General features: G+C 36.7%; 1 protein-coding gene across 3 annotated transcripts in view; it reads left to right on the forward strand.

Moving 5' to 3' along the window:
- ABCB1 (ATP binding cassette subfamily B member 1) overlaps positions 1-10,920 on the forward strand; it is a 59,640-nt gene extending 48,720 nt beyond the window's left edge. For all 3 annotated transcript variants that reach the window (XM_087917632.1, XM_087917633.1, XM_087917634.1), the window contains 7 exons: positions 451-551; positions 971-1,111; positions 2,743-2,899; positions 3,526-3,723; positions 4,820-5,026; positions 8,019-8,165; positions 8,949-10,920. In XM_087917632.1, coding sequence (XP_087773758.1) covers positions 451-551; positions 971-1,111; positions 2,743-2,899; positions 3,526-3,723; positions 4,820-5,026; positions 8,019-8,165; positions 8,949-9,155 — 1,158 coding nt within the window. In that variant the 3' untranslated portion in view covers positions 9,156-10,920. The remainder of the gene's footprint in view (positions 1-450; positions 552-970; positions 1,112-2,742; positions 2,900-3,525; positions 3,724-4,819; positions 5,027-8,018; positions 8,166-8,948) is intronic.
- The last annotated feature ends 458 nt before the right edge of the window (positions 10,921-11,378 follow it).

The raw sequence follows: 11,378 nt of genomic DNA on the forward strand, positions 1-11,378 counted from the left end.
TCAAAATGCAGTCTCTTGTTCCTCAAAAACCTCCACATCTGTATTAAGCCATAATTTTGGCTTGGTGTTATAAATGAAACCATAATATTTGTGGCTTATTCAATAAAACATACCTAATTTTTCTATGAATTAGTATGATAAATAATGCTCTGTCAGTGCTTACAACAGATACCTGGAAGTATCTGTTGTAACTGTGCTCTGGTTCCAAAATTAAAATTTGATGGCAAATATATAAAACTATTTTGACATAGTACTAGACTAGAGTATGGTGTTTCTTGTTTTATAGTCTTTTTGTCAAGTTGTTTTTTCCTCAGGGTGATGGTCTTAAAATGTCATCCTGATATGTTAGGATTAGAAAATGCCAATTTGGTAAATGGTGTCCTAAATCTAAAATTCAAATTGGAGAGTTCATTATTTTCCTGTTAGTACCATATTTTTCACATTTTATAGATTGCAACAGAAGCTATTGGAAATATTCGAACTGTAGTTTCCCTCACTCGAGAAAGAAAATTTGAACAAATGTATGGAGAAAATTTGCAAGGACCTTACAAGTAAGATATATTAAAATGTCTTGCCAACATTCGGAAAAAAAAGACTTAGAAATCAAAGATTTTATCACAGCCTTTTCCAGTACAGTGCCTTCCACTAGTAAAAAATTAAATCTTCTATCATTCTCTAGAACAGGGGTGTCAAACTCACATAGTCACCATGGCTCACATGGTGTATAAGAAATTTTTCCCCTTCACTAAACCAGGCATGGGCATGGCTAGCACGTGACGCATCTGGCACGCGGACTAGGAGTTTGACAGCTCTGCTCTAGAAGGTTCCCAAAATACAGGTTTGTACCATATTAGGAAAGATTAGCATGAATTATTCATATGGAATTTTGATAGATTTTATTTTATTGATAAATGTGTAGAAAATGTATCAGCATATTAAAAACCCAGCTTTTTTCCATTTTTTGTTACAGAAATTCTATAAAGAAAGCACATCTTCATGGACTAACTTTTGGCATTTCCCAAGCAATGTTGTACTTCTCCTATGCAGGCTGTTTTCGTTTTGGTGCCTATCTTATTGCGAATGGATATATGGATTTTAAGTCCGTATTCTTGTATGTAACACTGCAATATTTGAAAAACTATTCCAATTGCATTATAGTATACTAGAATCTTCTTCTTCCTCTTCCTAGTATATTCCCACAGATGCAGGGTCCATTTTTTGGATCATTGAACACCATTTTGCATGGTCAGCTATGTCTCTAGAGCGCAGGCCTACAACTTGCATATCTTTATTAATAGTGTCTTGCCATCTTTGTCTTGGATGCCTGTGAGGTCACTGGCTATTGACTTCTGGTTGGTAGGCAGTCTTGGCCACAGTGTAATAACGTGCTGCTCTCTGAACATGTCCATAGCAGCGGAGTCGGCCTTCTCTCATCCTCTCTATAACTGGTGCCATACCAAAACGCTGTTGAATGGTGTCATTTGTGATGTGGTCAAGAAGGGAGATACTCAATATCCAACGGAGCATTTTCATTTCAAAGGCATGGAGTTAGCTTTCAGTCCCTGTTGTTGCTGCACAGCATTCAATGCCATACATTGCAACTGGGTAGATGGTTGTCTTGTATCATAGTATATAAGAATAACATATCTGAAATTGTGATTGATTAAATACCAGATAGATGGACTTGTAGGACAGTTAAAGCCTCAGGAGGAAGAATAATGTTTATGTGGAATGAACAATCTGCCAGGCAGGTGCTTTAGAAATATTCGGGAACCATGTGCAGCAAAAATTAAACAAAAGAATGAATAACTTGATTCTTGAAATAAATAGAGAGCATTACCTAGACTCTTCCCTTCTTTGACTGACTATTCAAGCAGAGCAAAGGTTGTGTATTAAGAGAAAAAAAATAGCATTCCTACATAATCTTTGGAGTGTCTGAATATGGTGGCGATCTGAAAGTTGGGGAGCCACATCTCTTGAAAGAGCAGTAATTGCTTTTCCCAACAATTGTTTAAGCATTTAATTAAAAGAGGAAATATACACAGTTCATGTTTCAGTTTCACTTATAAAAAAGGCAAGTAGCTCATATTTGAGTTAGTTTTTGCATGACTGATTTGAGATTTTTGCACATGCAGCTTTTTCAGAATAGAATAATAAATCATCTATAGTATTATAGGACAGTGATGAACCTATGACATTCCACAAAATTTGGGTAGCTGCCAGCATTTATCAACACCTACCACAATTATTTTTAAAAAACATGTCCCATTCTTGTGAGATTTTTGGAGGCTGCATGAGAATGGAGTGTGAGAATGGGATGTGCTCTTGTGCAGCTTCCAGACCCTCCAAAATTTGAGTTTATTTTACTTAGTTCATTTCATTAATTATTTGATGTTTCCTTATATAACACCACACATAATTAACTGAATATTTTACAAAACAAACGAATATTAAAAAAAATGTTTCTCTTTTGTTCAGGAGAGGGAGGCAATGACACACCAGCAGAAATAAGTTAGGCATTTTCTGAATTTTTAGCACACTGAGGCAGTCATGCTATTATGTCAATCTTCCACAACCTGGTCTCTTCCAAATGCATTAGCAATGTTATTCTATAAATTCCCAGCCATTATAATAACTTCTCATTAACAAGAAACAAAATAATAAAATGTAATATAAATATTATTAAAACCCCTCTCTTAATGTAATGTGTGTTTGCCCTGCTTTCTTATTTTGCTGTTCCAGAGTATTTTCCTGCATTGTATTTGGTGCCATGGCTGTAGGGCAGGCGTTTTCATTCACACCAGATTATGCCAAAGCCAAGATATCTGCTGCTCAAATGTTCATGTTATTTGAAAGAGTCCCATCAATAGATAATTACAGTGAGGAAGGAAAGAAGCCTGTAAGTTGATTTTTGGACAGAATTTCAACACTTGTCTTAGCTAATGTGAGGACTGTAGTTAAGAGCTATTTATTGCTATAGTAAAAAGATTAATTTGTACCATGTTATTCCAATACATGCAGTTTAATAAATTATCTTTTCACGGGCCTTCTTTTCATGGGCACAGATAAGGCCAACTATCTATTTCAAAGTATATAATGTCATATGGAACTGTGCTATTGCTGCAGTAATTATGATGCAAAAATCAAGATATTTCATTCTTCACATTATCTTACTGGTTTTTCTGTAATCCAAATTTGTTGATTTGTTTAATCTAGGTTTTGTTAAAATTGTTCAATTATCAGAAGTCCTAACTAAAATCTAGAGTTATAAACCCAGCACATCTGAATTGTGCAAGAATAATATGTTCATTAGAATTCCTCAATGCCGTCTGCCTTCTGACGTTATAATATTAAATTACAGCTCTTTCAATCTTAGAAGGTATTAAAATATTATTTCAATTGGAATGGTAGCTATTAGTTTTAGCAAAGGAAAGTTACAAAATAATTTGCTTGCTTTACTTTTAATATGTCTCTTATGTATATGTACCATTTGTCTTAACTGCATGGGTGTTGCTTGGATTCTAGGAAACAGTTAGTAGCAATATAGCATTTAAGGAAGTGGTTTTCAACTATCCAACCCGGCCAGATGTTCCAGTGCTTCAAGGTCTGAATATTGCAACAGGGAAAGGGCAAACCCTGGCGCTTGTGGGAAGCAGTGGCTGTGGGAAAAGCACATTAATCCAGTTGCTTGAAAGATTCTATGATCCCCTCAGTGGAGAAGTGGTAAACTCATTTGGATTTTGCTTATATTGCTTTCAAAATTCAAATTAATGTAATATGTAATTAATGTAATAGATAATAAAACATTCCTACCCAGAATTGAATCCTAGGTGCCAAAATGGGGTACCATTTTATTTTTAAAATATATTGTTATTTTCCTCTCTTTTGTAATTTTTAATATCTTTAGAAAAAGGTGACCCTTTTCATGCTGTGGTATAGGAATAAAGAGTGAGGTCCCCAACTCTTACTCTGGGTCATTGTCCTTCAAGACTTAACTGGAGGCACCCCCATGTCAAGAATTGTTGTTAGTTGTGAAGTCATGTCCAATCCATCGCGACCCCTTAGACAACATTCTTCCAGGCCTTCCTGTTCTGTACCATCCCCAGGGTCCATTTAAGCCTGCTCCTACTGCTTCAGTGACTCCATCCAGCCACCTCATTCTCTGTCATCCCCTTCTTCTATTGCCCTCAATCTTTCCCAGCATTATGCTCTTCTCCAGTTAGTCTTTCCTTCTCATTAGGTGGCCAAAGTATTTTGTCAAGAATAGTTTAGGGCAATTTAAGAGGTGATGAATTTGTGACTCTTGGGTGTTGCCTGTAGCTTCCATCCTTTTCCTAATATTGATTATGCCTTGAACTTAATCCAGAACATCTTCGATTATAAAGTCATCTTGGGATGAGGTAAAATTTGATCCAAAAATTGCCTTTCTGCTTCATTCATTCATTCATTCATTCATTCATTCATTCATTCATTCATTCATTTCATTCAAATTATGCATTGTTTTCATATTTTCATCTTATTTCTTGTGGGATTTTCTGTCATTTTTGTAATGATTCATTGATTAAATGCCATTTTCAACTCTTAGCAACTAAACATAGATTTTTCCACATGACAATCTATCCATAACCTGTTCTTTCAAGTATCCTTACCTTATACTCACTGTCACCATAACTAAGTCCATCCACTTTCTGGCTGGTTGCCCTCTTCCTTTTTTGTAAGGAAGAGCTTTCAGTATGTCTGATAATGTTTTTGAAAGCCAATAACCATTGTATATCACAAAAATATCCACCTCTAAGCTGTCTTAACTCTTCTTTTTCAGCTTTTGAATGGTGAAAATGAACAGCAGTTAAATATTCAGTGGTTGCGGTCTCAGATTGGAATTGTTTCTCAAGAACCAGTTCTGTTTGGCTGCAGTATTGCAGAAAATATTGCCTATGGTGATAACAGTAGGGAGGTACCATTTGATGAGATATGTGAAGCAGCCAAATCAGCCAATATACATTCCTTCATTGAATCTTTACCAGAGGTAAGTTCCTTTTCTAACATGTTCTTCATTGAATTCCTAGGCATGTTTCCTTGGTAGCAAAGAGACTCTTCTTGATGGTATATTGTTAAGGAATTTTTCTTGTATGGAAATTAAGCAAAATGTTACCATAAAGAATAACAGGTTGTATATTCATGATAGCACTCAACTAATTACATTAAAAAAAACCTTTTAGCAAATTAAAATTAGAGGGTTAGAATTACCTCTGATTATGCTCATTGTATGATTTCTTATTGTAATTTGTTTATTTATTCCTCATTTCTATACCACCCATCTCACTTAAATGATTCCTAAGATTACTTGTTATTATTCTACTACAAGAATTTTCACAAAGATGAGCATGAAATTGAGTTTGTGTCTGTATAAAGAAGTGTAACCCGGGACCATGCTATTTTCAAAAAAGATGTTTTACTTGTATTTTGTGTGTGTGAAAACTCAAATAAACTGTATTAAAAAAAAAGAATTTTCACACTATTGAATCTGTATTCTAATGGTGGAAGAGCCTTCAAGGATTGGTTCACTCTGCTAAATTCTTACTATGCATAGAGGTAGTTTTTGATCGATGAGCACAGTTGAGCTCAATGTTTATGTTGCTAAACAAGACAAATGGAGTTTTATTCTGTTTCACAGCTTTTTTTACCACAAGTTTAAGTGAATCAATTGCAGTTCTTAAATTAGTAATATGGTTGTTAAATAAATCCCAATGACTTTGCTTGTCAGAAGGTCACAAAAAGTGATCACATGACCCTTGGACAGTGCAACTATCATTAATATGACCCAGTTGCCAAATGGTTGAATTTAAATCATGTGACCATGGGTTGAAAAATGGTCATAAGTCACTCAGTATTGTTGTAACTTCAAATGCTTACTAAACAAAAGTCAAAGACTATCTGTACACTAATATTTTCCCTAACTATTTCTACACAAATGTATATATGTTTCAACAAAGGTTCTAGATAATTTATAAGTCTAAAACAATTAATAATTGGTACTTAAGTACCTGAAGAATTATTTAATCGAATCTGAATCAGCCCAACTTAGTGGGTCATTCTAGGGTGGACTGTATTCAGTTTCTCACTTTAGCTAGACGTTCCCCCTATCCCTGCTGTTACCAATTATCCCTGGTCAGTACATTAGCGGGGGAAGTTGCAGTGATCTAATCGATAGATAACAGAGTTCAGGCTCCTGAGTCAGGAAAGGTCACAACTGCATAATTGGCTGAATGTGTCCTGGTCATGCCCACCATTTCTTGCTTCAGGAAAATTCTCAGAGTAACCACCTGCTTCTTCAGAAGAAATGTCATCCTATTTAAAATTGGAATTAGTTTGGAACAAAAGGCTTCTCCACAGAGAGAAGTTCCATCATGCTCAAATTCAATTAGGTTCTATTCAATATAATTGTAGATCCTCACAACTTCCAGGCATCGAAACAGGACTCATACCAAATGTCCCAACTCAGCACAGATTTATATGTGTGTGTGTGTATGTGTACACACACACACACACACACACATATATAAATAATATAAATGTTATTATATTTTATAATATAATAAAATAAAAACTGGGAATTATAAATATACAATACTAGCTTGATACCTCTGCTTCACTACGAAACTATATTTTTGGGTAGGCTTAGTTTTTGGAGAGGAAAATAAGGAGGAAAAATTCTGCCTCTGCCTACCAGCATCCATTGGTATTCATCTGGCTAGCGTCCTGTCAGTGTGTGACAGAGCTGAGGGCTGTTTGGAAACTGAAACAGTATTTGCTGTGTGAGCAAGAAGGAGACAGTAAGGAGCCTGGACATGGTTTAGCTCAACTGTTCTGTACTAAAGCTGCTTGGTGCTGTGAAACTGAAACTGAAACTGAAACTCCTCTCCACCTGAAAAACACAAGCAGTGTTTTGCATTTGGAACAGATTTCTTTCCAGATGGGGAGGGGGAATAGAACTCCTTAGCATCAGAGCATGTGAATAATAAGATACGAAGTGCTAATGGTCTGATGGTCATTTTGAAAAATCCTTTCTTAGTGAGCACCTAGAAGCCAATACGTGCCAAATTTTAAGTTTGTAGGCTTTACAGTTCTGGAGATTTTGTGATGATGTGTGAGTGGTATTTCGTATGCTTGAGCCTGAGCCCCCAGCAAAAAGAATTCATATGCAGTTGTTATTATGACTAACAACTACAACTGGGATAGAGATTTCAACAGTAAGTCATTGTATTTGTAAGTTAAGGCACCGAAGTGACCAGAGTTGATTATCACCAGTTTTACAATTATTGTTAAATAAATCTATTCTCCCAAATGGGTGCCTAAAACTGGCAAAAACTATTGGAAACTGGCAAAAAAAATCGCAATTTCAGCCATGTCGCCATGGATGCTTGCAACGTCATAATTGCCATGCATCTGAAACATAACCATGGACCTAGTGGGTGGAGTGGATGGAACAGTGTAACATTTTACGTTAGCCAGAAATGTTTTCCAAGTCCATCAAAATTTCAAAAGGTTGTTAAACAACCAGTCAAGACTTATCTATAATCTATTTTAGCCAGAGTTCTTTGAACTTGATATATGCAAAAGTTATTATGAACTATGACTAACAACTGCCAGCTGAACTGGAAGTATTCTTTCATTTTTCCCAACTGCCATAAAATGATTGAAATGTCAGTTCACTATCTACAGACTCTTGGATTTTGAGGTATATATCCTTGGTACATGGCTGTTTATATGACATTGGCAGGATTAATTAATTAAGCTTTTTACTTCTTGATAAATTCTACTCTTGCTAAATTTGGAGCATTGGCAGACTACTAAGAGACTATATTTTAACCGAGATGCTCCTCTAAAAGAAAGAATTGTACTTCAGAGAGAGAAAGCAGGCATTTTACACGCAAAGAATCCTAGCTTGTTCACTGGAATGAACTAATTGAATTAATGGACACACCATTATTTATTGAAATACTGTTGATTGTGTATAGAAATACAATACTGCTGTTGGTGACAAAGGAACTCAACTGTCTGGGGGCCAAAAGCAGCGCATCGCTATTGCCCGTGCTCTCCTCCGCCAGCCAAAAATTCTGCTGTTGGATGAAGCAACCTCTGCTCTTGACACAGAAAGTGAAAAGGTAACTATTTTGTCACTGCAGAAAACATAGGCTTCCAATTGGAAAGATTTCAGAATACAGCATATCATTTGAGGCAGACCATACCTAAATACCAAGCACATGAACAAAAGTCTCAATTTTAATTCCTGGTTTTTTCAATTGAGCTGGAAATGTTCCTTCTTCTAATTGTTGTTGATGCTATTTAAAGAACTTGATGAGTTGAGATGAGATAAGATAACATCTTATTAGCCTTCAGTGTTGGATTCCTGATACACTGAAGTTTCGGAATGGAGCCTTTTTGGCAAACGGCAGGAAAATGGGGAGGGGGAGTTTTCTGCCTCTCATCCTTCTCTCAAGCTCAGCACAGATGGACATCTCAAATAGGCTCCTTCCTGAGCTTTCAGCATTGCAATCCTGGGATGTGCATTATTTTCTCGAACAACATTTGATCACTTGAAAGGAACAGGTTGCGCCTGGAGAGAAGGAACAAGAGGCAGCTCCTGGCCCTCATTGGCTCAGCTGATCCATGGGCCCGATTAAGGGGTTGAGCAGCCAGGAGGTGACCAGGGAAGGGAAGAACTGCCTCCTGTGCTGGCCACACCCACCCCTTCACTAGGGCTTATTTATGGGGGGTAGGGTGAAAAATAGGTAACAGCTAAAGATGATTGTCTTTTTATGGTTGCTCATTATATAATTAATTCAATAGTTCATTTTAACAATGAAAAATTATAGTCAAAATTACATATTCTCAGAGAATAGAAGAGGACTTTTTATTTATTAGAATATATTTTTTCTTTTCAATAGGTTGTTCAGGAGGCTCTGGATAAAGCCAGACAAGGTCGTACCTGCATTATAATAGCTCATCGTTTATCAACAGTGCAGAATGCTGACACTATAGCTGTAATCCAGAATGGGAAAGTCATGGAACAAGGAACACATCAGCAGCTACTGGCTCAAAAAGGAATTTATTATTCACTAGTCAATGTACATGCAGGAACAGCTCATGTATAAATAAGAAAGTGAACATTACTTGAATTAATTTGATTGCTGGATTATGTGGCATTAAATTGGGTTGACTCTTTACAATTGCACAGATGGATTTTCAGCAGAATGATCTACCCCCAATTTTGTCCTTCAGGTCTTCCATAGGTGCATTGATTGCCACAGTAACTAAAAACATCTGTCTTGCTGCTGGTTGCCCTTGTCAGGTCCCTAAGGACCAAGAAGGATACATGGAATTACTTCTGAATAGTTTCCTTTATTGTTCCTCATCTATAGGCAGAAATCTTGCCAAAGAAAAGCAAATATTTACATCACCATAAATATATTATGGGAATTGCTAGGGCGGAACTGTTTTAACTCTTCCTCCTGATCAGATTTCCCATGCTTTGCTGACTCTTTGCCTTTTGGAATGCAGCTCCTAATCCAGATTTCATTCCACCACAGTTCTCTTCTTTCCTTCTTTCCTTTCCTTCTACCTTTCCCAGCATTATAGACTTTTTTAAATAGAACTAGGTCTTCATATAATATATGAAAAGTATGATATTCAAACCTGATCATTTATTTGTGCCTTGAGAAAGAAATCTATTGATTTATTTCATGATCCAATTCTTTTCTATTCATGATATTCTCAGGAATCTTCTCCAACACCAAAGTTCAAAAACATCAACACTCCTTTTATTTTGCTTCTTCAATGTCCAACTTTCACATCCATAGTGTTACAGAGAAAATATGGTCTGCACGTTTCTGATTGTTTAGATATACACATCTTTTCTCAGGACTTCATGGCTATTCTACCAATGCTAGTCTAAAGGAGTATTTCCTGGCTACTGGTTTCTTTATTGTTGGCTGCTGGTTCCTAAAAGTGAGAAGTTGTCACTCCTTTACTGTTTTCCCAGCTTCCTGTAATATGTGGTATGCTCCACAGATTAGTTCAATAAATAAGGGAAGGATACACAGTTTTTACTCACTTCTCCCCAACCTGGAGTCAGTCTGTTTCATCATGTTATCTCCAGACTGTGAGTTCCCAACCAGTATTTGTGGGGACTAGCAAGTACAGAAGATCAGAGGTGGGATTCTACCATTTCTGACTGGCTCTGTAGAACCGGTAGTTCTGAAGAGCAGCAGACATAGAACCAGTTCTATGTCTGCTGCTGTTTTGCCCCACCTGCCCACCCAGGCTCTTACCTGACCTTTATTTCCTGCTTTTTCAATCTCAGCTGCTTTGCGCGGCACAGCTGCAGTTGAAAAAGCAGGAAAATAGTGCTTTTTCAAATGCTGCACACCTGCACGCAGCGCTCCTCAGCTGTTCAGACAGCATAACTGACGACGTTCCACATGCGCGCACATGCGCACACAAATCGCAAAATCACCAAACCGGTAGTTACACCAGTGGGATCCCACCCCTGCAGAAAATGCTATTCACATTCTTATATTAAGCAAGATAGGCCAAATTTCTAAGAAGAATCACCAGCATTAAACATCTGTTTTGCTGGCTAAACTGAGTACTTTGTATCTTGACAGTTATACTTGTATGATGACTTTTATCACCATCATCTTCCCCATGAGGTAATGGATTAAGAAGTTTCCTTTGTGACCATACAATGCAAATTGATGTACTTCAGGTTTTAAATGTATATCTAGAGCTTGAAACTTGTATTTTGGAGGAGGGAAAGAGGTATTATAGACAAGCTTTAAAAGCAAGTGTTGTTTCCAGTGAAAAGAGACAGTTGCTAATATCTGTTGAATGTCATTAAAAATAAAGCTTCAATAACCAGTGAGTGTTGAGTCATTTCTAGGAATATACAGTTTTTAAAAATCACATCCTGTTGTGTGTGTGTGTGTGTGTGTGTGTGTGTGAGTGTATACATACATACACACACACACTCACACACACTAGCTGATAACCCAACGATGCGCAGGTATTTATTTATTCCAATCCTGTATTAGACAGGAAAAGGAATGAATTATATCTATAGTGTCAAATCAAAGTAACTTTATTTACAGGGTTTTAAAAGTATAAGTAGAGTATACAAATTATAAAGGAAGCTGTAGATGTAACAGGTATATCTCTCCTATAGTGTAGTCAGGCCCCACGGTGTTGTACCAAATGTCTAGATGTAGCAGCTCTATCTCTCTTATCCTTTAGTCAGGCCTCATGCTGTTGTACTGTCTCTGAAGTTGTATATGTAGTAGCTTTCTCATGCAGTGTCGCAAGTCTTCTATTCCGCTTCT

Source organism: Pseudonaja textilis, chromosome Z, assembly GCF_049901715.1.
Source record: "Pseudonaja textilis isolate UNSWEBS1 chromosome Z, rPseTex1.2, whole genome shotgun sequence".
Taxonomy (NCBI): Eukaryota; Metazoa; Chordata; class Lepidosauria; order Squamata; family Elapidae; genus Pseudonaja; species Pseudonaja textilis.